A 25,818-nucleotide genomic window follows, 5' to 3' on the forward strand; every position below is an offset into this window, starting at 1 on the left:
CTGGTGACTGGCAACCACCCTGATGTGGCCTGCAGGAGGAGGAAGGTCAGCCAAGGGCTTTGGTCCAACCCTGTCCCCCGTGACAGTCCACCAAGGGCAAGGGAAAAACCTGCCACATCTAATATCACTCTGCAAGAGAAGGGCAGGAGTAGCCCCAAATAATCGCTGTTTCTCCGAGAACAAGACACTGGACACACCTTTCCCACGCTGCGATGCCTACCAGGTTTGGGCAGTGGCTTCTCACAGAGAAACCTTCACTCACAGGTGCCTCACCTTGCCATGGGTGAGCTTCACCCCAGATGGGATGAACGGCTAAAGCTGGTTACAGGAAACCCCTTATCTTCCAGGCATATGGACAAGGTTGAACAAGGGTGTCCATAGAGCAATCAGAGCTGCGTTTTCCCCCCCAGTCCCACTGGTACCGCAGGGCCCAACCTCAGCTGAAGTCCTCTGTACCTGGAGAGACTTCACCCACTGCCCCGGGACTTTGGTCCAAGTGCGATGGAGAATGCGACCAAGGCTGTGATGACACCCCAACCTGCCATCACAGCCCAGGAACCTTCTCCTGCCCTGGCACGGACCTGGCACCCCGCAAGGGTTAAGAGCCACGGAGGCGGTGAGGAGAAAACTGTTCTTCTGATTTGCTTAATGAACGTTAATTAAGAAGACAGAAGATAGCAGATTCCTTCAGGGTAGAGATGAAAGGCCCGTTAATTAAATCTGGAGAGAGAGCACAGGGCCGACTGATCCTCCTCCTGATCAGACCTGACAAGGCAGGCAAGGGGTGGGAGCAAGGTGTGCCGGAGCCCACAGCCCCCATCTCCCACTGCCCAGCTCAAAGCCTGCAGCACGGCCATGTTTCAACAGGGTGCCTGGGCGTGGGACTGGGTGCCACCACCCGCTTACCTGCCTCCGCTGGCCATGAGCCCCATCCCACAGGGCTGGAGTGGGAGCTGGGTCGGTGCCCCTGACACTGGCTGCACCCTGGGCTGGCACAGTGAGATGGGCACACGCGTGGTTTCCAGCAGATCCTTCCCCAGAAGGGACGAGCTGCCCTTGCTGCAGCGCTGGGTGAGAGGAGGTGTCCCTTGGTCAGCTCCGTCCTGAGGAAGAGGAGGAGAAGGAGGTTTGGTCACCCAGCTCGGTGGTTTGCTCCAGGTCCCACCGCCCAAGCCCGCAGGAGCTGGGCACGGGTCAGAAAGGCGCCGGGCACCCCTTTGTGCCGGTGTATCTCCATGGCAGGAAGGGACAGACCCCTCCTCGCCGGGTCTTGGTACAGGTACTGCCTCACCCTCCCGGAGCGGGCAGCTCCTGCCACCGGTGATTTACCGAAAGGGGCTTTTCTGCCCATAGCCGAGGCCCTGGGAGGCTGTCACACGCTAACGGGATCCTGCGAGCAGCCTGCTGCCTCCGAACCCACGCTCCGTGCCAGCTTTTAGCCCAGGCTTATTTTTAAAAGCAGAGCAGCCAAGCATCCCAAATCACCCCCAAAGCCGCAGCAGCCCCACCTCCCTGCCCTGCCTGGCCCCTCCGAGGCAGTGGCTGTACCCGCTCCCACCCCATCCCTCGCCCCAGGACCAGAGCGGGGATCAGAGGCCGCTTCAGCCCCACGAGCGTTTCCATCAGCACGGTTGCAGCTCTCTGTCGCTCTCCCGGCACGCAGAGGCGTGCGAGGAGCAGAGATCTCCAGCGCCCAGGGCTTTGCAGCAGGATGATGGGGTGGTCCTCGCCAAAAGCAGCAGCCCCTTGGGCAGAGGGGACCAGCCCAGGGGAGGGCAGCTGGCAGCCCCCTCCCTTGGTTCTGCTCGCCGCGGGGTGAAGACCCCATCGAGTGGGAAACGGCACGTGCAGCGTAAATCATGTCTGGAGCATCTCTTCTTCACGCCGGCTTGTTTTGTAAACCTGAACTTTGCAAAATGTCACGGAACAGAGAAACGGGAAGCCTGGGATGAGTAAATCTCCATTAGAAATTCCCCAGGACGGCAGCAGTCATGTTCTAGCTCGGTGATGGCACATTACAGCCCAACCCTGGCTCGGGGAGCGAGGTCACGCACGGTACTGATTGCAGAGAGTATTTAATTAACACGCCGTAAACACAGCGCTAGCGATGCCAACCAGACCACGACGGCGCAGGATGCTGCCGAGCTGCGGGAAGTTTTGCCAAGGCAGACAGGAGAAGATGAGGGAGGGCAGAGAAAATCTGGCAGATTTTACTCCCTGCCTTGCCCCAGCCCTTGGGGGCTCAGGGGGGTGAGAGGAGGATGGGACAGAGACATTGCCCCTCGAGAAGATGTCCCCGAGCAAGATGGCTTCACCATCAGCCACGGTGAGGACGAGTGAGGAAACACCATAACTGGGAATCGAGCTCTCTTGGGACAAGATGCTCCCAGAGCAATTGCCAGGACAGCCATCACCATCCTCTCCCCGATGCACAAAGAAGCCACCTTTTCAGAGCTAATCATCCCCAAATTTTCTCTGTACCTGGCAGATGGTGAAAACAGGGACATCCCAGCTTCACTCATGCATGACCTCAAGCTCATCATCTCACAGATGAGCTGAAGGACACCAGATCTGACCCAGCCCAGGGACATGGGGTGACAGCCAAGCCATCATTGTCCCCAGGACACTTCACCTGTCTCGTTGTGGCTCAGGAGGTTGAGGACCATGAGACGAGGAAGAGCCATGTCAGCGCAGGACAAGGCAGTTTCAGGCACAGCCAAAAAGGCCCTTTCCCTGCCTGAGCTCATCAGTAGCTTAATGATACCCACTAAAAAGCTTCAGAGTCCCTAATCACTCATCATATTACGGCTACTCACAAGTGAGGCCAACCAGTACAAACCTCCTCGAAGCCTTTCTAATTAACAAGCAGGAGCTTAGGTTCTCCGAGCCCAAAAGCAGCATCTCAGATAAAACCAGCAGCCCTCCTGTCAGCCCACGCCTCCCTTGATAAACCCCCTTGATGGGCTTGTTGGCATCACCTGAGGCCACTCCTTGGCTAATGAGGTGCATCTGTCTGTCTGTCCTCTCCTGCCTCCCTGCTGTGGGTGGGGGGGAAGTCCATCCATCCATCCCTCCCTCCCTCCCTCCCTCCATCTGTCCCCACCATGGCAGGAGCCACGGGATGTGCCCAGCATGGCTGCCCCTAACCCTGTGCTGGGTCCCTGGGCATGTCCCCTGAGTACCCCATCCACGAGGTGCCCTGAGCATCCCCTTCCCTAGGAGGGTGAGGGACAGCTGAGCAGCAGCAGATGCCACCAGATGGTCACCCCAGCTGGAAACCTGGTTAAACCCATAACTGGGAGGGCGCTGGAGCCCCTTCATTTGCTAAGTGACTCCTTGTACCAATCCTGCGGGGAGACGGGAGCGAGATCGGGATGGTGGCACCGAGCTCCTGCCTGCAAAGCCCCTGGGACCTTTGTAATGCTGGGGCACCTGCGTTGGTGTTGCCACGATGTCTGTGGTTGCAATCACTCCCTGGGCTCTCCCTGAGAGGTGCTGAGCACTCGCAGCTCTCGCTACGATGAGCTGCGAGTGCTCAGCACCTCTGCCGGAGGCTGCCCCTCCGCAGCGACAGCCTCCCCCCTTCCTCTCCCTCCTGTCAGTAAGAGATGGTCCAATAAACTCTGTGACAAATAAGAAGTCGTCGTGATACCTTTGACTTTAAAGCAGGAGAAATACCCCCCCCCCCATAACGTGATCCACCGTGTCTTTATATTACCAACCGTGTCGCCCAGATAGGGGCTGGGGCTCTGATTTAATATCCTCATGGAAACCGGTGCCCTCATCCAATTACCACGGGGATTTCGGCGCAGGCAGCAGCCGAGCCGCTGGCAGCCCCCGGCACGGGAGCGAGCCCCACGGGGGGGGACCAGACCCACGCTGACCTGGCCAGGGCCACCCCAAAGGCACTGGGAGTGAATTTGCCACCCGAAGACAAGGGCTATGCCGGGGAGTGGGTTAGACTGAGAAGCACTGGTGGGAACTGGAAGCACTGGGAGAGTGGCAAAGGCAAAGCATCGCTCCAGGCAGCAGCAGAGAGCTCTGTGGGTAACATCCCCCGAGATTTCCACTTACTACAATCCCTCTGTTTCGTACTCGAATGCCTCCTGCTCCGAATCCCCCTCCAGCCACGCAGCCTGGGTGCTCGCCGGTAATCCTGCATCATTTATTTTCATTGGCTGACAGAAAAAAAGTGCCGTCAGAAAACCAATGTTAGCTACGCTGGCTGGCATATAAAATGTTGCTTTAATTGTATTTTATTTGGCAATAAGAAAGGAGAAGCAGCAACAAACCCTGCAGATATTCCCCCCCCCCATTTCAAATTTCAATTTGGTAATTTTATGACTACGTTTCAGATGAAGCCCAACAAAGCACATTAAAGTGAGAGAAGTGATTTATCCTTTTCAGCGGCACATGATCTTTGGACATATTTCCCAGCCTATAAATATTAAGAGAGTTTTTTTTCTTTTAAAAAAAAATGTTTTTTTTTTTTCATGTCAACTGTTATTTTTCAACCAACAAACCACTATTTTTTCCAACCCTTGTTTCCAGCCTTCTGATCTCTAAAGGCAAAACCAGGGATGTATTGGCCATCCAAACTGGAATAACAACGATCACGGAGCAGCTTCACGCCCTCCAGCCCGGGCCCGGGCATCACACCGTGTCCTGCTGCGATTTTACCCTTTCAAGGACATTTTCATTTGCAGGGAGGGTAGGAGAGTGGTTTCAGCACTCTTCACCCACTTCCCAAAGGTGTAACTGATTTAATATTGAAATTAGAGGAAGAGGCTGTTCATGCTCTGCCTCTCCCCAGGCCGATGCCAGGCGGGAGCTGCGTGGGCTGGGCACGATTTGGGGTTTCCCTGACCTTTTCCCAGCATCTCCGCAAGTCGGGAGGATGAAACCTTCCAAACTACCGTGACATTTAGAAACCAAACCTCTGCCATCAATACATAAACCTGAGGATTTCTCTGTGCCACCTGGAATAAAAACCCCTGAGTCGGGACTAACCAGCCCAGCTCAGCTTCACCCGCCCGGCCGAGCGCCACGAGCATCCTCCAGGTCCTGCTGTGGATTTATTTGAGGGATAAACCCATGCCCGGCGTGGCTGCGATGCCATCGAAGCCCGGGGTGCAGCAGGCGATGCGGGGGGCTCCGGGGAAGGGGTTAACGGGTGGGCAGAGGCAGCGCTGGGGAGTTGCTAGGAGACTTGGGGCTTCGGGATGCTGGATGTGATGCTCAGCCAACGGGGGAGAGTAAATCTGCTAATTTGGGTTTCATCGATTGCCGGGGGTTAGGGGTGGATGTGGGTACGGCTGAGCAGGGCTGACCTTCCTCCTCCCAGCCCCAGACCGATGCTTTCCCGTCCTGCTCCCGCAGTTTCAATTAAACCACTGAGTTAATCACTTGCAATATACTCGGCCGCTATTGCAGTTTGCGTTGGGATTCTTAATCGCTCTTCCTGCAGATATAACAATTAAACAGAGAGGTCTTGGTAGCTCGGGAGGGAAAGTTGGGGCTGCTGGCTGGGATTGGGGTGCCCCACTGCCACCGGGGTTAGTTTTTACCAGCCAAAAGCCCTTTTGGGGGGCTGCTGATAGCAGGGGAACTGGGGAGGCCCTGCCACCCCCCGCTCACCTGCATGTGCTCCTCCAGATGGCCCCGGCTGCTGCTCTTCATGCGGGAAAAGGTTTTAAATTAAAATCTTGCCTGTGTTTTTTGGAAGGTTTTTTTTTCCCCCTCGCTTTCCAGAGCTCTGGCCCATTTGCCATCATTAAGTATAGATGGAGCAGCAGCGCGGTGGAGCAGGGCGGGAGGGTGCGGGGGGGCTGCGGGCGCAGAGCAGGGCTCAGGGGGGGTCTCCAGCTGGGGTCCTGCCCTGCAGAGGTGGCCACACACCCCACAACGAGCCCCTTTCAGGCCAGGGTCAGCCCCAGCTCTCCGCAGCCCTCCTTGGCCGCCAGGAAACTGAATGGCTCCTCTCCACAGAGCCCCCGCCGAGCCCCGCAGCCAGCCCCTCTCATCAGCTCCGATGTCCCCCTGTGCCACCATCCCCTGCCCCACTGGAGGGGCAGGAGGGCTCCCTCGGATGCCCGGTGCTCTGGACATCCATCCCAGCAGGATCTGACCTGGCTCTGCTCCAAACCAGAGCCTTTTCCCACCCAGCACCGTTTCCCCCATCATTGTCCCCCCATTAGCCTCCCAGCTCTGCAGGGATGGGGTGGGATTGGGGGGATGGGATGGGGTGGGGTGGGGTGGGATGGGTGGGATGCAGCCTTCCCACTGCACCCAAAGCCCATCAGAGGAGCGAGACCCACGCTGGGGCAGGATCCGGCCCCTCCAGGGACTCCAAGATGCCAACTTTTCACAGAAACAGTGGATTAGAGCGCATCAGCTCCGATCGATACTCTGCCGCGGCAGAAAGCAAAGGGAAAAGAGGAACAAAAAGAGATTTCTTAGTTATGGAGGATTTGGGGGGTTTGTTGTGTTTGAAGGAAGGGAAAAAAAAAGCCTGAGAAAGGGCTGGGCAGGGAGGGCCAGGGGGCCACAGCAGACTCCCCCCCCCCACCGGGGCACTGCTGTGGGGTGGGACCCACCGAAACATGTGTGGTGCCAGGGAAAGCACATGGGTATGGGGTGGGCACAGGGTGGGTATGGGGTGGGTGCAGGGTGTGTATGGGGGGGGCATGGGGTGCTCCTCCTGCCCCCAGCACAGGGGGTTTGATTCCTTCCTTCCCGGATTGAGGCATCCACAGCAAAACCCTCCCAGCTCTGGCCACCCAAGTGGGGCGAAAGGTGGAGGAGAGGGTTTGGCAGAGAGGAGAGAGGTGAAGAGATGCTCAGCCCCTGGGCTGGTCCTGCTGAGACCCTTGCAAAAAGCCACCAGGCTCGGGGATGCTGTGGGCAAAAGGGGGGCATTAAAGAAGGTGTTTTGGAAACTCAAAGGTCTTGCCCAGGGATGGGCAGAAGAGATACCCAGGGAGCTGCTGCCAGGACCCACCTTTGGCTGCAGGCCAAGGCCTCTGTGCAGGCAGTTTGTCTCATTGTCTGAGCTATTGATTTCTCCCATGGAAAGAAAAGGCCCTGGCACAGCGAGTGGTGTTGCTAAATGATGGGCAGAGCTCCCTGCCCTTGCCAGAGAGGCTCTATCCCCCGCAGCCGAATCGGCCTTTCCCCGTGGGATGGGGGACGGGGAGCCTGCATGGGGCTGTGATGGGGACAGGAGCTGGGGGGCACCAGGGGCTGCCCTGCTGCCGTGCAGGGACCCCCCAACAACCAAACTCACAGCAGGGTGAGCACCCAGGAGGGACATGGCATGTTTTTGTCACCTCGGGCCAGCAGCGTGGCAGAGAACCGGCCGGGCATCGCAGCGCTCTGCCCGCGGCTGCTTGGGATGAGGCTCACGCGCCTCCTCTGCATTCTGCGCTCGCAGGGGCGAAGAGCTTTGAAGGAGCTGCCCTTTCATTATTAATATGATGATGATGTCTGACGCCCCGTGTGCGCAGCGATGGCTCTGTGCCTCCGGTGGCACCCTGCCAAGGAAAGCGCACGCTGCTGCTCCGGGAGGGCTCGGGCCCCCCTCCATCAGCCTTTCCCCCATTCCCAGCATCGCTCCGTGTCTTGGACAGTAAATAACGGAGCGATTCTGCCCCACACAGCCCCTCGCTGGGGGCTGGTAACCTGCAGGGTTGGACCCATGGGGCATCGGTCCCCTCGCTGGCTCTGGCCCTGTGTTACCCTGGGGACGCAGACCAAGTGCTGCCTGAACACAGTGAGGGGGGTAAAGTGCCACCAAGCCCTGGCTCATGGTGTCCTGCTCCCCAGAGGGTCCCATCCGTGCCCAGAGCCCAGCCCCTGCCCACCACCACCTCTGCAACTCTGCGCACCGTCTTGGACCACAAAATACAAGATAGTGTCTGAATTGTTTTTAAAAAAGACTCATTTTAGTGCGTGATCTGATTCCAAGTTGCTTCAGTCTTTTTCTGCCCCCAGGCCAAGCCGGGACCCCGGGGCAGCGTGGGCAGAGCCGGCTCGGGGAGGGCAAATGCCGCCACACCAGGAGCCGCAGCCCCACTGCCGCAGCAGCCTGCCCACATCCTCGCATCAACCATCTCTCCCGTTTTTGACCTCAGGCCACAGCCTGAGCTGTGAATCATCCCCTCCGCCTGCCTATCGATCTGGGGCAGGCTGCTGGCAGAAACCCCCTCCCCACACAGGCAAGCCCTGTCAGCCCCCGGGGGGTCCCGTGCCCAACGGTGCCCGGGTGCAGTATGTGCCCAAGTGCACCCTGAGTACCCCATCCCTCCCAGCACAGCCCATGGGGCCGGATCCGGGGCCATGGGGTGGCAGGGCTGGAACCACAGTGCTCAGCTGGCTGGGGACGCCCCTTCCCGTGTCCCCAGCACCGCAGCTCCAGCCAGACCCCGTGATGGGTAACGCGAGGTGACACGGCTCAGCGTGAGTCAGTGATGAGCCAGGCCAGCGTCCCCGCCGGCCCCTGGCCTGCCTGGGTGACACGCATGGGCTGGGCTCCCCCTGCACATCACTTGGGCTCCCAGGAACGCAGCCCCCTCCGCCAGGCAGGCACCCTCCGTCCCGCTCACCACCGCATTGCCACGCACCCGCCTGGCCACCAGCAATGGCACTGGGACCCACTGAGCCAGACCCTGCGCCCGCACCCTCGTGGGCACCCCAGTGTCGGGGTGCAGCAGGGGGGTCCCAGCCCCATCTGCACAGCCCTGCCCCGCGGGCTCCCACGCATCCCGTCCCGCACCAGCCCCCGCGATGGAGCTGCGGGTTGTGTCAGGGTATGCTGGATTGCAAATTAAACGTCAGCTCGCTGCACGGTCCCGGCTCCATCTGCAGAAAATGAGTTGCTGGACTTGGAGAGTGTCCAGTTGTGCAGCTCGGCGTGCCTAACACCCAGGGCTGACAAGCCACTGAATCACTCCTCCCCGCGCTGCCAGGCCTCATGAAGCCAAGATACATTTCTTTTTAATGATAAGTTTTTATTGTTTGGAGTTCAGCTAAAACAGCCTCCCGGGCACCCACAGCCTCCTGCTTCGAGAGCGGCCGAGCGGTGCGGGAGCTGAGCCCGGCCAACATCCCACAGGTGGAATGAGTTTGGATGGTCTCAGCTGTAAAGGGGAGTCCTTGAAAACCATCCGTGGGGAAGGAGCTGGGCTGCCAGCCACCAGCATCACCCGGTAAATCCACACAACATTGTCCCAGCCAAAGGCAGGGTTTGTACCTCGCCAGGAGACAACACACAGACACACACATGGGTACCAACCACTTGAACCCAGGGCTGTGCTTGCCTCCCCCCATCACGGAGAGCCCTTCGGCACCATTTGCCAGCTCAGCACACACCCCACTCGTCCCAGAACAGTCTGTGTGTCCTGGAGAGGAGCCACTTGGACCCCCAGCCCCCACCCCAGCGAAGCCACACAGGAGCTCTGGGGGGTCGCATCTGGGGCTGAGCCCCAGGGAAAGAGACCCGGGGGGGTCAGAGCAATCCCCAGCCCTGCCGTGCTGCCCACCCAGGGGACAACCCAGGGCTGCAGGAGTGGGGGTGTACAGGGGGGCTGCAGGAACCCCCCCGGGGAGGTTTCCCAGGGGCTTCTTTGCATCAAGAGAGAAACCAGCCTCCCCATAACCAGATTAACGCAGGGCTGAGCCATCACCGCTCTCACGATGCTCCTCTGAACCTCTTAGCAACACTCCTGCCCACAGGTCAGACAACCGGCAAATAAAACATTTAAGAGAGGTGCGGCAAAGGTACGGGAAAGAGAACCACAGCCCTGCCCGGAGAGGCGGCCGTGAATCGGGCCGCGGGGGACCCCAGTGCCAGCACCGCACGCTGGGCTTTGGGCAAGCGATGCTCGGTGTGACCCCGTGTGCCGGAGGGGCTGGCTCCTGCCTCCCCCCAGCCCAGCACCAGCTCTCCACCATGCGCTGGGGTTTGCTCACAGGCCCCCAGCACTTTGGCTGCCCTTGGGCGCAAAGGTTTGGGGGGGCCGATGCCAATGCCCCCCCCAGAATCTGCCCAGCGCGGGGGGCTGCACTGGGGACCGTGGCCTTGGAAAGGGGGTGAACAGGTCCCTGCAGCACCTGTCCCCCAGCCCCCTGTAACACCCCTGGACGCGCTGGCACCAACCCCAGCCTTACCTGCTGCCGCTCCTCCAGCTGTGCTGCCACATCTGGGCAGCTGCGGGGCTGCGGAGCCCCGGGGCAGGAGCGGGGTGGGGGGAGGCTCGGATCCAGAGTGACTCCGGAGCCGCTGGGGCGGCCAGGAAGGCGCAGGGCAGAGCTGGGGGGGAGTCCCCGGGGTATCGCCGGGAGGGGTCCCCGGAGCGGGGCCGGGGGAGCCCCGGGGGGGCGGCGGGGGCAGCGGGAGGCGCCCCCCGGGCCAGGGGAGAGCGGGCGGGGGGAGCGGGGCGGGCAGGGAGGGAGGATCCACCCCTGTGTCCGTGCCCGTGTCCTCCCTCCTTCCCTCCCTCCTCTTCCTCCCTCCCTCCTCCTCCTCCGCCGCCGCCGCCCGTGCTCCCGCCGCGGCCAGCCGGGCGGGCCGGGGGCTGCGCTGCCGGGGCCGGGGGGTCGGGGCCGGGGGGCCGGTTCTGGGCACTTGGGCTGGAAGTTGCGGCGCGATGGGGAACGAGCGCTGGAAAACCATGGGAGGAGCCTCGCAACTTGAGGACGGGCAGCAGGAGAAACCGCAGGTACGGGGTGGGGGCGGCGGGGGGCGGCGGGGCAGGCGCCAGCCCGGGGGTCCCACCGGAGCCCCCCCCCCTTCTCCCAGCGAGCTTCTCTCCCGGTGCAGCCCGACGAGGTGAGCTGCCCCCCGGTCCCCCCCACCCCGTGCGGAGCCCCCCCGGGCTGCCTCCCTTCACCCGCCCCCCCCCCAATTAATGAGGTTAGTTATTAGCAGCCGATGTCCCCTCGCCCTCCGGCCCGGGGCTGCCCCTCGCCCAGGCAGCGGGCGATGCTCCGGGGCTGCCACACACGTCCCTCATCAACTGCTGCACGTTTTAAACTGCTTCAATAACCCTGTACAGGGGATTTTGCATCTCGGCTCCCTGCTGCAGCCAGAGCCATCCCTCTTGGTTCGGGGACCCCCGCCTGCCTGGCCCCTCTCGTAGCCTCCAGGAGCCCCCCCGGGTTTTGGGGGACAGGCCGGCGTTGCGGCGGGGCACAGCGAAGGGGTGGCAGAGCCTGCGGCGACGCGCGGGGGACCTGGCACATGCCGGAGCATGTTTGCACAACCCGCCGCACGTGTGTGCCAGCTCCTCCAGGCCAGCGTGCCCATAGTGGCCACCTGCCTGGCCTCTGGCCACCTCGGGGCAGGTAGGGAAGCACAGGCATGGCTGCGTGGCCGGGGCGTGTGGGTGCCCTGTCCGCACGCTGGGTGCAGACAGAGGAGCGGAGTATGGGAGAGCTGCCTGGGAAGAGCTGGGAGAAAGCGGGTCTGTGCTGGAGCCTGTGAGCCAAGGGAAGGAGCCAAGAGCCGGCAGCACCTGCCCTCCCTGCGCCCCCCGGGCCGGGCGAGGATGAGGGAGAGCTGCCAGCCCTAGCATGACACCCGCTCGCCCCCAGGTCTGCCACTTTCCTGTCCCCCTTCCACCCACAGCGATGCAGGAGAGGGACTTCTGCCTGACTTCTCCCTCCTGCACACCCTGCTCCGAGCCCTCTTCTCCTCAGTCAGCCCATCCATGCCCAACGGCTTCCTCACCTTGCTGGAGAGGGGCTGCCCACCCCGAACAGCACAGGAGGCCCCAGACCCTCCCCAAAAGAGAAACCTCACTCTCCTCTCCCCTTCCCGACAGAGCTGCCTCCCGGGTGCGCAGCCCCTCCACACAGGGCTCCGAGCAGTGCCATCCAGCTCCAGCCACTACCCGGGTGGCTTTATGCCCCCCCCATGGCCCCAGGGATGAGCTGGGCAGGATGGGTCCAGCCCCACCACCCGTACGGGGCTGGGCAGCACAGCCCAGAGCTGGTGGTTCAGGTTGCGAAGGAGGCACGGAGCGTGCTGGGCTCCCAGCTCCCGTAAGCACCAGTGCAAACCCATCCCAGCCCACTGGTGTGCTCACCCATGGAGCCGGCTCCGGCGCACTCGCCAGCCCTCTCCTCTCCTCTCCCCGAGCCGCAGAGCGGGCTGTGCCGTAGGAGCGGTCGCAGGCAGGCTGTGGATGATGGAGGAGAGCAGGTAACGGGAGCGGGGTTCAGTTCATCCTCCTCGGTGCCTGCGGGGAGAGAGCGAAGCGCAGCGTTAGGCTCCGGGAGGGCGCGGGGAGCAGCAGGGTGCAGGGGGGGCGGCTGGGGTACGGCCCCTGCCCTCGGGCGAGCAGGGAACGGGGCTGCAGCCCTGCGCCAAGCTGAGCAGCAGCAGAGCTGGACAGGCAGCGAGGGTGGAGAGGGACGGGGCAGCGCGGGGCGAGCGGCGGGGATGCAAAATGAGCTGCTTGAGCAGCTCTGGAGTGAGCAACGGCTTGGGGGGGCGATGGGGGACTGGCCCCCGCTGCCCTGAGGCTCCTTTAGCGCTGGGTGGACCCCGGCACTAAGGTGGGGGGTACCTGGACTAAAGTTTGCCCCAGCAGCTCAGCCTGGGTGATGCAAACCACAGTGTCCACCTGCTTCGGAAGCACAACCGGGGTCCTGGTTCGTACCCGGCTGAGGGCACGGCTCAGGGGTAGAGCACCCAGGGCTGCCCGCGCTCGCTGCTTACCGTCCCGCAACGCGGAGCTCGCCTGGCGAGCCGGCAAAGAGCAGCAGCAAAGGGCACCTCCTCCTCGAAGAGCATCTCCCGTGGCAGAGCTCAGCCTCTCCTGCCACCGCTCCCCATCCTGCTCCCCGGGGGCCAGCCCACCTCCAGCTCTGCTCCGGCCACCCCGGGGCAGGTTTGCAAGTGAAGCTCTGCTTGTCCCAGGCACCTCCCAGCCTCTGCTCTCCTCAGGAAGGAATGACTGGGAGACATCGGGACCTCCAGCCCCATGAGTAGCTCCAGGGGGACATCAAGAACCAGGGCAGCTGCCACATGGTCAGCAGGGAGATGTTCTGCGGCTGTCTGAAAGCCTTGGCAAGAAGATCCAGGAGCCCGAGGCCATGCAATGGAGAGCAGAAACCCCTGGAGCCACAGGAGCCGTGGCCATGGTGGGGCAGGAACATGCGGCAGAAGGGTCTGGCAGGGCCCCATGCTGGCAGCGGGGCTGCTGTGCTGGGGGGGCTTGGGGGGACCCACGCCCCAGGTGGGAGTGTGGCTGGTGCTGCTGGCTGAGCATTTCCCTCCGCTCCCCACCGCAGGTTGCCAGGTAACACAACCTGCCAGCCAAATGCCGCGGGGCTCGTAAAGCTGCCACCGCTCGGGATCTCGCGGTCGCAAGCAGAGGGGTCACTTGTGAAGGGGATCAGTCCACGTGAAGGTATCAGCGCTGGGCATCTCCCACCTCTGTCTGCCACCGTCCTGCTGCTCCCGGGTGCCCCTCGTGCCCCTGAGCTGGGGCTCCGTGTCTGCAAACACAGGACAAACTGCTCTGCCCTCTCCCTGCTGAAAGCTGCCCTTACTGCCTTCAACATCTCCTTTTAATGCACAGACCGAGGGGCTGAGCCTGGGGCCACCTCGTTACGGAGGTCCCCACAGGTGGCTTCGCGTTCAGCCCAGCACTGTTTGCATCTCCAGCCTCACTCCATGGGCTGGGGCACAAACCTGGAGCATCCCCCATGGCTGATGGGGCATCCCTGACCCCCGGGCCCTGGCTGGCCAGCCCCGCCGCAGCCGGGGTCACCTTAATGCAGATGGTTGTGGGAGTGTGGATGAAACGAAGGGTGCTTGAAGGAAGGTGTCACGCCAGATAGATGCGCACAGGAGAGGACAGGGCCTGGGAAATCTTTGCAGATGCAGCAGTTTTCCCCTCGTTTCTGGGGGAAGTAGTCTTTGTCTCTCCGAATCTGCAGTTTTCTGGCAGCCCTGCAATTCCTTGTGACAGCTGTGGCCGGGGTCAGGGGAAAAATCACAGCCTCTGTCCTGCAGGTGGAATGAGAAGGGAGGTGGCGGGGGGACAGGGGGTGATGGGACCTGGTGGCAGCTTGTTCCCTCTGCGCTGAGGGAACAGCCAGTGGGGCGAGCCATGAGTCTCTGCAGCAGCAGAGCTGCCGGAGGGGCTCGGGGGGGTCAGAGACCCTTCCCACAGCGACTCCTCATCACCGGGAGGCTCTGGGACAAGCCCGAGGGCTTTGGGAGCAGCTCTGCTCCCCTCTGGCAGGCAGCGAGGGCACAAGGGGGATGGGGACACATGGCCTCCCGCAGCTGGGAGATGCCCCATGCAGAGCAGGTCCCTGTTATGTTCAGGGCGACGTGGCCCCAGCATCGACACACAGCCTCCCCTGGCAGCTGGGGACAGCCCCTGCCCTCCCTCGCCGCCCTGCTTGCCCCGCGGTCCCCGCTCTGGGGGACACAGGAGGGGTTTCCCTATTTCTCCCCGTATTTGTGCGCAGGGAGCCCTGCACGCACCTCCCGGGGAGCCGGGGCTGCTCCGGCTGAGTAACACCATCTTAAATAAAACACGCCAGCGGGAGCAGGCGGCTGCCGCGCGGTCGCTCTCTTTATTTTTTCATCCCTCCAGCTCCCAGGCGGGTTGAGCTGCTTTGCTCGCTGAGCACTTGCCCCTGGCCTCTGTGTCCCTGGCAGAACCGCAGGGCTCCCTGTGTCCCCTCCTCTGCCATGACCCCATGTCCAACATCGCCTCTCCCCATTGCTGGACCCCCCCACCAAAGCCCATGAGGGTTTGAACCCACCTCTCAGGATGGGTCCCTCTGGACGGGTCCCCACGGTGTCCGTCTCTCTGTCCGCAGAGGATGAGCTGCGGGTACATCCTGTGCACCGTCCTGCTCTCGGTGGCCGTCCTCCTGGCCGTGACGGTCACGGGGGCCATCCTCTTCATGAACCACTACCACACGCCCGTCACCGAGTCGCCCCCCGTCATCAGCACCAACCCCGAGGAAGCCAACGCGCTGGTCACCATCGAGAAAGCCGACAGCTCCCGCATCAACATCTTCATTGACCCCAACTGCCCTGACGCGGCGGGCGCCTTCGGGCGCCTGGAGGGGCTGCAGACCTCCCTGCTGCGCGCCGTCACCGACCACGACGCCGAGGCCAAGGCCACCAAGAGCCAGCAGAAGGCCCTGCTGGTCACGGTGGCAGACGAGGTGGCCAAGCTGCTGACGCACGCCGTGCAGCTGCGCGCCGACTGCGACGGCCTCAAGAAGGGGCACAGCGCCCTGGGGCAGGAGCTCAGCGCCCTGCAGGGAGAGCAGGGCAGGCTCATCCAGGTGAGCTGGGCTGCGGGTGCTCCTTGGGGACAGACCCCCCCCATCCCCATGTCCCCGGGGCATGGCTGCTTGCTGCCCCTGCCCACGGTGTCCAGGGGAGACCTGTGGCAGAAGGAGCGGAGGTTTAAGGCAGGTGCTTGGGAACTGCGAGGTAGGAAGCACAACTTCAGCTCCAGCTCATCAGCCGTCTGCATCTCGCTGCCAAACCGCCCTGGTGCCAGCGAGCTGAGGGTGCAGCCTCCCACGTTGTGGGTCTCCCGGCTCTGGGTCCAGTTTGGGGGCTCCGAGCAGAGCTGAGGACTATCCCAAGGGTGGTTCATGCAGCAATTGCCCCCCCCCCTTATTTACAGGCCCAAAAATTTCCCAGCTGATGAGCTGTGTTGAAATGCTTACCTGGGTATGCCGGGGGTCTGCTGTAGCAAGACCCAGGGCATGGCTGGGTGCTTGGCTCCGTGCCCGTCCCTCCTGGTGCTCATCCCCCTCTGGCCAGAGCTGCTCAGTCCCCACCGCTCTGCTTCCCATCCTGCTGCTCTGCCGCAGCCACCCCGTGTCACTTGCCCGGCCCGGGTCACCTCAGGGGATGGCGGAGAGCCGGTGGCTGTCTCAGGACACGGCTATTCCTGCCACCTCCGTGATCCTGTCCCTTGCCCCGAGATGCTCTTTATCCCATGGGGTGGTGGCACCAACACACCCAAATTCGGGGATTTCTCAGCCCCAGTGGCAATAGGCGCTGTCTGGACCCTGACTCCGGGCCAAAAAGCACCAGAGATGCCGTATGGGATCTGCAGTGGCTTTTGTGTCCTCGGCTGGTCCCCAACAGCCCATACCCTGGCAGGGAGAGCTGCTGCCCGCGGGCGCTTGGGGAGCCGTGGGAGTGGGCAGAGCATCCTCACGGCGGGGTGGTCAAGGGCGTGGAAGGGGTTTAACCACATTTAACCACAATTCCTTGTCCCCTGCCCGCAGCTGCTCTCGGAGAGCCAGACCAACATGGCTCGGCTGGTGAGCTCCGTCAGCGACGTCCTCGACACGCTGCAGAAGGAGCGCGGCGGCGCCCGGCCCCGGCTCAAGGCCGACCTGCAGCGAGCGCCGGCCAGGGGAGCGCGGCCCCGGGGCTGCTCCAACGGTGAGACAGCATCCCCCGGCATCCCCAGGGAGAGGGACGTGCCTGGGGCTGCTCTCACAGCTCTCTGCCTAAGAGGGGAGAGAGAAAACCACCCGAGATGGGGGAAACCAGCCTGGAGAAGGGATTTGATACAGCGGCGGGGCTGGCAGGGAGATGGAGCGGGAGGGAGATGGCAAGTTGTGTCCTAGAAGGGTGTTTCTCAGCGTGTGGCCCCCAGTTGTCCATAAACCAGCCTGCAAAGCCAGCCCAAAAGCCGCTCCGCACCCCTGCAGACCCACCTGCTCCCCACGCAGATGCAGCTGGGGCGAAAGCAGAGCAAGGAGCGACCGTTCGCCTTCACGGGACGCGGGATAAACCGCCACGTTTGTCACCGTTTGGTGAAGATGGAGCTGAGTGAGGCCATCCCGGGGCTGCGAGCACGTGCTCATGCTCTGCCCGCAGCTGCCTCCGGGCATCGGCTCCCTCCTCCCCGGCTGGGTCCCAGGCTGCCCTTGCCATCACATGGGGACATGGGGTCGGTCCCTGCCGGCTGCCGAGGGGGGTGTCCCCGTGGTGGCTGCGTCCCCCCAGGCACTGCTCACCCTGAGCAAGGAGGGAAAGAGCAAGGCAGCACCGAGCCATCAACTAGAGCTGGCAGCAAGGCTGAGATCCTGAAAGAAATGGCAAGACATTAAATTAGATCGTTAATTAACCAGCTTTCCTCTCGTCCCCCCCATGCCCATGCCACGCTGCAGGCTCCCGGCCCCGAGACTGCTTTGACATCTATGCGAGTGGACAGCAAGAGGACGGGATTTACTCCATCTTCCCCACACACTATCCCGCCGGCTTCCAGGTCTACTGTGACATGACGACCGACGGGGGCGGCTGGACGGTGAGCTGCCACCGCGCTGGGGGCCACCGGGCGATGCCACCGCTGGCCACGGGCTGTCCCCGCGCTGGCATGCCAGGGGTGGGAGACGTCACTCTCGGTGCTTGGATGTGTCACCGGGATGAGGGATAAATGCTGCTGGGGTCTGGCTGTGCTCAGGGTGCTCGGCCCTGCGGGGAAGTGAGCGGACAGGCTTGGCTGCGTTACCCGTGCCGGCGGCATCGGCAGAGCTGCTGCCCTCAGCCCTGCGCCGGAGCCCAGCAGCCCTGCCCTGGGCTTGGGGAGAGGGGCTGGAGCTGGAGGGTGGTTTCAGGCCGTTGGATGCCACGGCTGGAGTTCATCCTTCTCAGCGGGGCTGGTGCCCAGCGTAGCTGCAGTTGTGCCGTGGGGCGAATGGCTGTGCTTTGCCCCGTCCTCATGGTCCCGGTGAGCTGGTGCTGGGGCTCAGGACAGACCCCAAACCCAGCACGTTTCACCTTGTCTAACCCAGGGGTTCCCCGGGGCACCTCCGGTGCCTGCTCATTCCCTCACTCCCCGGCCGCCCTCTCCGATTCGCTTTGCTGTGGCGGCTGCAACAACCCCATAGTCACAGTAATGGGGCAGGGAGCGGGGGGACGTGGCGCTGGCAGCCCCAAACCCAGAGACCCCCCTTGGGTGTGAGCAGCCCCTGCCCAGGAGGGCATCGCTTGGGGTGCTGGCGGGGCAGTGAAGGGGTCCCCAGGGAGGTGGCGCGGGGCTCACCGGGAGGGGTGGGCAGGCAGCCTCTCCCCGAGGACACGCTGGGTGAGCCAAGCCAGCCAGTGCCCCTCCAGCTGGGTGCTCTGGGAAACAAATCCCCACGATCTGATTCCCCTAAGCAGCTTTGAGCGGTGCCAGGAGGGAGCTTAGCCCCCCTGCCCTCGGGGGCCGATGAGCCTTCGGCCTCCGTCTGCCCAGAGCCCACCCCGGGCGGGAGCGACCTGTCCTGCACGGGTTGGTACCAGCAGCTCCAGTGGGGAAACTGAGGCACAGCACAGCCCTGGGGACCCCAGCTCTTGGAGGGCTCAGAGAGGGAACAGGGGGGACCCCACTTGCTCCCCAGGGTGGGGAGGGTCCTTGCAAACCCCACGCACAGCCTGCGCCAGCCCCAGCCGTGCTCAAGCGCTGCCTGAAGAGCAGCCCAAGGTGATTAGCGAGACACTCAGAGGCTTATTTAAAGCTGCTGCAGCCGGGAAGGCCCCAGCGGGGCTGGGAGGGGGCAAAGCGAATGGTTTGACACCCAGCAGCATCACCTGCAGCACCCCAGCCAGGCAAACCCACGGCTCTGCCCTGCCTCGGCCGGGCACAGGGGCCAAAGCAGGTGCCAAATCCCGGCGTCCTGGAGACGGGCACAGAGCGGGGCCCGGGGTGCTCAGCCCAGGCTCCCCTTCCTTGGGGCTGCTCTGCAGCACAGGCTCCCACACAGCCCCCCAGAGTGCTGTGGGGGGATCTCAGCCATCTCCCGTGGGGCTGGGGGCACAGAGGGGGTCCCTGGGGCACGGACTCACCTAGGCTGCAGGTAACTCATGGCATGGCTGAGCGCCGGGGTGCAGAGCCTAGGAAATTTCCCTCCTACTCTTCCTCCTCTGGAGCGATTACTCCTGACATTTGGGCTTATCTGCATGTGGGTGGGTGGGTGGAAGCGATGGCAGCAGCTGAATCAATTTTGATTTGGGAGCTCGGGAGCAGCTGAGCTGAGCCTTAGCCTGCACGGGTGGCTAAGAGACCACAGGGCCAGGGGCAGAGACGCCCCGATGCCCTGTCAGGGAGAAACCCAGCTGGGGTCACCCATGGGTGCTGCTCAGCACCTCCCCAAATCTGCAGCATCACCCTGTCCCCCTGCCAGAGGCAGCATCCCCCGTCCCCCTCCTCGGGGAGGCTGAGCGAGGCTCAGCCCTCGCCGCACCAACCCCTCCTCCCCGTGGCGGCCGCATCCAGCCCGGGGCAGCCCAAGCCCCCCGCGCTGTGCCAGCGATGGCAGCTCCGGGGCTGTTTGCTGCCCTGTTCTGCATAGTCAAAAAGCAGAGATGTGGCAGAGAGGGCAGCCAGCATCCGTGTCTGAGCAGGGCAGGGTGACACGAGGTGGGGAAATGCAGGAGGGAAGAGCTGGGGACCCCCCAGCACACCCCCAGTCCGCTTTGTCCCCCCACCTCGGTCCTTCTACCAGCAGCAGGGCCGCGTTTGCAGCCGGCTGGGGCCTGGGTCTGGGTCGGTGCCCGCCGATGCCAACGGGAGCATCCGCATCCCGTGCTCAGCACCGACTTTAATTGCAGCAACTTCCCCAGGCTCAGCTGAGCCTCGTGGCAGCGCCAGGCTGCAGCCGTGTACCTGCCCACCCTGACCCCAGCACCCCGCCGACACTCACCTCCGGCACTTTATTGAAGGAATAATGGGGTGACGGAGGGCAGAGGAGGCTCAGCATCACGGGAGGCCTGAAAAAGTTGCTTCTTCACGTGCTGTTGTCTTGGGAAGTCTTTGCAAACGCCCCACACTCCTCCCGGTGCCCCTGAGCCTCCATCACTGCCCAGCTGGGGCAAAGCCCCCCGAGATCCGCATCTCAGCCCGGTAAGCAACGGCACCGCAGTGACTCTGCCACCTCAGCATCATTTTCCATGTATGGTGCATGTCAGGAAGCAGTGGGAAAGCTGAAGGATGCAAAAGAAAAGGCTGGGCCGGCAGGACGAGGGCCATGGGGATGTTACATGACAGCTTCCAGCTTCACGGGCACCTGCCACGCCGGGGATGGCTTTGCCCCCCGCCTGCTCAGCGCCCGGGTTTGTGTTTGGCTGAGCCCAAAGACGGTGTCCCCGCTGTGCCGGGGGCAACGAGGGATGCTGCGGGGATGGGGCTGTGGGGTCTGTGCCATGGCTGCCAAAAACCTGACCGGGAGCTTGAGCACTGTGGGGCAGAAACGTGATGGTGTCCCCAGGCTGTGGTGGGGGTCCGAGCCCGCAGGGGTTTGGTGGGGGCTGGCATCAGGGGGCTGCGGGGAGAGGGAGCAGAGCCTCCCTCGTGGCAGGCACAGGCTGGCGCTCTGCTTTTCGCTGGTTTAAACCCATTTTTCTGGGTTGGTGCCTTTGCAGGAGCCTGTCCTGTCCCTGCCCCGTGAGCTCAGCACAACCAGGGGAGGCAGAGAGCGGGGGAGATAAATATTTCAGCCTTGCCTTTCAAGAAGGGAAGGAAATCCTTTTTGCTTAAGAGGGGGAGATGCATATTTGATGAGGAGGAAAAGAGCAGCGAGGCAGGGCTGGGAGCGCGTGGGGAGCCTGCGGGTCACCCGTGCACGCGGCATCCCAGTACACGCGGCATCCCGGTGCACACGGTGTCCCGGTGTGGGGGGCAAGGAGGAGGCTTCCACGTCCCCGCCTGCACATGGTGAAGCATGAGGAGGGACTGTGCATGAGAGCTGAGGATGGAGCCGGGGACCCGGGAGGACACAGGACCTCCAGCGCCCACCAGCCCTTCTGACCCGGTTTGGAGCCCCTTGGGGCTGAGCCTGGCAGGCAGTGGGGTGCCAAGGGCTCCCTGGGGTGGTTGCCCAGCCGTGCCGAGGCTCAGCCAGCGGAGACGTGCCCTGTGCGCTTCCCTGGGCACCGCTCAGGCAATTGGCCTATTTACAACTGCGGGGCAAAGCCGATTAAGAGGGAGCATCAGCGCTGCCTCTGCCGCCCTCCACGCACGGCAGCGCTGGAGCCGACGTTGGCTGGGGAAAATCAGCTTCGGGCCCCCATCCAGCCGCGCCATCCCCCTTTCCCAGCAAGCCTGAAGAAAGCCCCTTTAAACAGGCTTAACTACAGCTTCTCAAGTGCTCAACGCAGGGATAAAAATTAAGGCTCTAATTCTAGAAGGTAAGTACAGCAGGATCAGAGCCGTGCCGAGCCGGAGCCTGCACCGGGTGCCCGCAGCCCCAAAAATGCCCGTCTGGTGAAGGGCAAACTGGCATGAAACTCACGAGCTGGGTCTCCTCGGGATGCTGGGATGAAACCCCGCGTGTGCAGGAGGGCAGAAGCAGCGGGGGAGGCTGCAAAGGAGCATCCTCGCAGTGGGGCAAAGCACGGTGCTTCCCGGCCGGCGCAGGGGCTCGGCGGCGTTGCCCGAGCCTGGGGTGCTGGAAGCAGGGTGAGGGACTCGGCGGCACAGCCCAGCCCCAAGGACGGGGTGATCCAGCCCCTTGGGGCGGCTCTTCTAAAATCACTGAGTGCCCCGTGTCCCCCCAGCCGCGGCCACGGGAGTGCGGCACTCAGTGGCCATCGGCAGGCTGGCACAGCCAAGTTTAATGCAATTAATGCAGGGCTGGAGGCTTAATTAAGTTCAAATGGCCAGACACGGAGCAGCATTTTCTGGATGATTATCGATAAATCAATCCCAAAACTATAGATAAAAGGGGATGAAACACATAGGGCAATGGGAGAGGGAAAGGGAAAGGCTCCGAGGAGAAACGCCACGCTGAGCCCCGGGGATGTGGGGGCTCTGCAGGGGCCGGGGTGGGCGGTGGGGAGCACGGGGCTGCTCGGGGCAAGCAGGTTTGGAGCAGCCCTGCAGCTGATGCCCCGTGTCGCCCTGCCCAGGTGTTTCAGCGGCGGGAGGACGGCTCCGTGAACTTCTTCCGCGGCTGGGAAGCGTACCGGGACGGCTTCGGGAAGCTGACGGGAGAGCACTGGCTGGGTGCGTGGGGCTGGCAAAGCCTGGGGCCCCCCCGGGGAATTGGGGATTTCCTTTGCAAAGGAAAGGACACCAAGACCCACTCTGGGTCCTCGGAGTGATGGCCCGGGCAGGCGGGGAGGGGAGCGGGTGGCTGCACAGGGGCAGGGAAGCGATGGGGCTGTTTGCTGGCGAGCTGAGCCCGTGCCCTTGGCCGTGCAGCAATAACAGAGTGAGGGCTGGAGGGTGGGAACCGCTCCCGTCCCCCCCCGCACCCTCTCCCCGGGGTCCCCTGCCCACCCTGTCCCCGCGGGGTCCCGCACTCACCCCTCCCTCCGCTGCAGGGCTGAAGCGGCTCCACGTGCTGACGGTGCAGGGCAGCTACGAGCTCCGCATCGACCTGGAGGACTTCGACAACGGCACTGCCTTTGCCCGCTACGGCGCCTTCGGCGTGGGGCTCTTCTCCGTCGACCCCGAGGAGGACGGGTACCCCATCTCCATCGCCGACTACTCGGGGACGGCAGGTAGGGCAGCAGGACGGGGGGGATGCACGTGGTCCTTCAGGGCAGGGGGAGCCCACGGCCACCAAACACCCTCGCTGGGGCCCTGCTGTCTCCGCCGGCACTGGCGGCAGTGCTGGCTCCATCCCTGCAGCCATGGGGAGCTGGAGGCAGGAGAGGGGCTGCGGTTGGGGGGTTTGCAGGGTGGGTGACCCCAAGTGCCCTGTACATCACCGAAGGAGCCCTACTGGGGTGGCCCAGGGGAGCCCCCCGGGGTGGGAGAGGCCTGAGGGCAGGGTGAGGGGCAGGAAGGGCCCATCATGGCTCCTTCCCCCCCCATGGCAGGTGACTCCTTCCTGAAGCACAATGGGATGAAGTTCACCACCAAGGACCTGGACAACGACCACTCAGAGAACAACTGCGCTGCTTTCTACCACGGCGCCTGGTGGTACCGCAACTGCCACACCTCCAACCTCAACGGGCAGTACCTCAAGGGCCACCACAGCTCCTACGCCGACGGCATCGAGTGGTCCTCCTGGACCGGCTGGCAGTACTCCCTCAAGTTCACCGAGATGAAGATCCGGCCCATCCGGGAGGACAATTAGCGCGATGGCATGAGCCCCCCCACCCCATGCCCAGCCCATTGCCCTTCCCCACTGCCCCACAGCCCTGTCCCCCCCAGTTACCATCCTCCCTGAGGGCTGGCCCGTCTCCAAGGGACCCCCAGGGAGGGCGGCTTTTGCTCCTGGGTGCGCATGGACATCACTGAACCTTTGCTTCCTCCTGCCGTGGCCCCCCTGCAGCCAAAACGGGTCTCCTGGTCAGTGTGACCCATGGCCGGTGCTCATCGCTGCAGCACGGAGGGCAGCGGGACACGGGGACTTGGGGAGCGGTGCCCAGCGGGGTTCGGCAAGGAAGGGAAGGGGCTGCTGGAGGGAGGGAGGGAAGGCTACAGCAGCCCGGGCAGGCTGGGCACCTCCGCTCATCTCCACTTTGGGCACAGACACCCGGCAGTGGCCTGGCCGCTCCGGCAAGGGACTGGCCATGGGGAGCCCCGAGCCCCGCAGACCCCCCAGGACTGGGACGAGGCCACTGCTCCGTGGGTCCAGCTCACCCCATGGTGCTACGGGGCACAGGGAGGGCTCGGCTGGGCTGAAGCCTGTGCAGGTGCCTGACCGATTCCTTCTCAGGTCTGTGACCGCTCGCCTACCCCCCTGCAAGAGCAACGCAGGTGGAACAGGACAACCACCAACTCCTGCATCCCCATTGCCCCTGTCCTGGCTCCTGGAGCCTCCCGGCACGTTGGGGCACCCCAAAGCAAGCCTGCACGGTGCTGCGAGGACGCACACCCAGAACCAAGCGTGGGACGGAGCTGTTTTGGCAGCGCTGGGGAAGCAGGGAGCACAGCGAGGAGGAGGAGGAGGCGAGGAAGGCTCACTTCCCAGCACGGCTCTGCCTGCGTTTTGCAGCTCCTCCTGCCCAACCAAACCTGCTCAGACTCACGTCAGACTTTCACCATCCAAAAGCCGTGACCTTTCCCAAAACCCTTCCTTTGGACAGCACGTGCCCCCGGGGTGAGCCCCCTCCACTCGCTCCCGGCCTGGGGACCGGCAGTCATCTTCACCCAGGATGAGCCACGCTCTGGCTCGGCACCTGCAGATATCCAAAGCCTTTCCATTCTTCAAATCCCATTAAGGTTTTGCAAAAAGAAGCCCCGAGTGGGGCTTAGCATCTGCAGGGCCCTGATAACCGGGCAGCAGGCAATGCATCGAGGAAAAGCGGCCATGGCGTGTGGGGTGACTTCTCCCTCTGGCTCCCTGGAAGGACTCAAATAGGGGATTTTGTTCAAAAAAACAGATAAAACCAAGCCTGAGCAGGCTGCGTAGGAACAGGGAGGGGGTCAGCCAGGACCCTGCCACCCTCTACATGATTTTCTGCCTGTGCTACAGCAGCAATGGGGAGCTCTGACCCCAAGAAATGCCGTCGGCCGGACAGAGTGCCCGAGGAGGGGAGGGAAGCTCCCATCGTCCCCGTTTCCAGAGGGGCTTAAGGCACTGGGAGATCAAAGGCTCATCTTCCCGGCTGCAGCAGATTTGTACTTCCCTGCGTGCTTCTCCTTGTTTTAAGCCTTCCCCACCTCGGATCCTGTGCTGGACGAGCCCTTTTGCCTGCCAGGCGAGTCCTGTCCATCTGTCCTGCGGGGAAACAGGGACAAACGCCGCATTGGGGATCACCGCAGCTTTCCCCTCTGCCAGAGACATCCCTCGGGCGAGGACGAGCTCCGAGCGCCAGCACCGGCTCCATCCCCACCAACCCTGCCCGGAGCGGCCGGCCGGGCTGGCTTCCTCCAGCGATGGCATTTGGGGGAGCTCGGGGGTGGCATTTCTCAGCCAGTGCAAGAGCAGGAGCCCCTGGCAGCTCCCGAGGGGCTTCCCGTGAAAGGGGAAGGGTCCCACGCCGGCGGGGAGTGCCGGGGCCGTCCGTCCTTTGTGGTCAGTGATTCCAGTGCATTAGCTGTAGCCGGGTTTTTTAGCGCTTGCCCTCAGGACAAGGTGGCACACGGAGCCACGTGCCCCCGCGGGAAGGCTCGTCCCCTCCCTGGAACCCCCCCGGGGTTTCTCCACACCAGGGAGGGGACGCTGTACGTACGGTTTGTTGGTAGCAAACCCTTGTGTAACTGCCCGTGTCACCCAGGACTCCCTGATGATGTTTCGACTTGCACGAGAGGTATTTAATCCACGCAGGATCGCCCAGGATTATTCCTGAGAGCGCACGCGTCGTTCCACGGCCCCGGATTAGGCCGAACCCGTCCGAGGTGACACCTCCCCAGAGAGGGGTGGGCAGGGATGGCCGGGGGCTCCCGGACCTGGCCACGTACCTTGTCGGCGAAGCCCTGGGCTGGGTCGTGGTGTGTCGCAGTGCCGTGACGTCTAGGTCGTGTGTGAGTGGTGTCCAGCGCCGTACGTGTGGACTTTCTAAACTCCTTAATAAAAGGGACTCGTCGTTAGCTGGTGTGTCAGCGGCCGTGCCCATGGCGCGGGGACATCGCTGGAGGAACGTGCCGTGGTGACGGCAAAGGGAGCAGCGCCGGATTGCCGCAGCTCCCGCCGTGCTGGGGGGGACGGCTCCTTCCCAGTGCTGGGCTCACGGCACAGCATCCCTGGGAACCAGCCCATCATCCCTGGGAACCAGCCCATCGTGGGCTTGGCCTGCCCAAACCGCTCTGCAAAACTGCTGGGGAGAGCCGGCGGGGCAGGGACGGGGCAGGGACGGGGCAGGGACGGGGCAGGGACGGGGCAGGGACGGGGCAGGGACGGGGCAGCAGAGGCTTCCCAGGGCTTCAGGGG

At 63.2% G+C, this 25,818-nt stretch overlaps 1 protein-coding gene across 1 annotated transcript; it reads left to right on the plus strand.

Moving 5' to 3' along the window:
- The first annotated feature begins 10,646 nt into the window (after positions 1–10,646).
- Positions 10,647–23,076, plus strand: FIBCD1 (fibrinogen C domain containing 1). The gene is made up of 7 exons (XM_068414043.1): positions 10,647–10,718; positions 14,845–15,321; positions 16,285–16,444; positions 17,179–17,315; positions 21,899–21,995; positions 22,316–22,495; positions 22,817–23,076. The coding sequence occupies exons 1-7, from the start codon at positions 10,647–10,649 to the stop codon at positions 23,074–23,076; spliced, it is 1,383 nt and encodes a 460-aa protein (XP_068270144.1).
- Positions 23,077–25,818: the final 2,742 nt, after the last annotated feature.

This window comes from Nyctibius grandis, chromosome 16, assembly GCF_013368605.1.
Source record: "Nyctibius grandis isolate bNycGra1 chromosome 16, bNycGra1.pri, whole genome shotgun sequence".
NCBI classification, from domain to species: Eukaryota; Metazoa; Chordata; class Aves; order Nyctibiiformes; family Nyctibiidae; genus Nyctibius; species Nyctibius grandis.

Excerpts from the sequence above, each read along its gene's own strand:
- FIBCD1 (XM_068414043.1), top strand. The coding sequence starts at position 10,647 with ATGGGGAACGAGCGCTGGAAAACCATGGGAGGAGCCTCGCAACTTGAG. Across the intron at positions 10,719-14,844 it reads GGCAGCAGGAGAAACCGCAG|AGGATGAGCTGCGGGTACAT; the intron begins GTACGGGGTGGG and ends CTCTGTCCGCAG. Across the intron at positions 21,996-22,315 it reads GACGGGAGAGCACTGGCTGG|GGCTGAAGCGGCTCCACGTG; the intron begins GTGCGTGGGGCT and ends CCTCCGCTGCAG.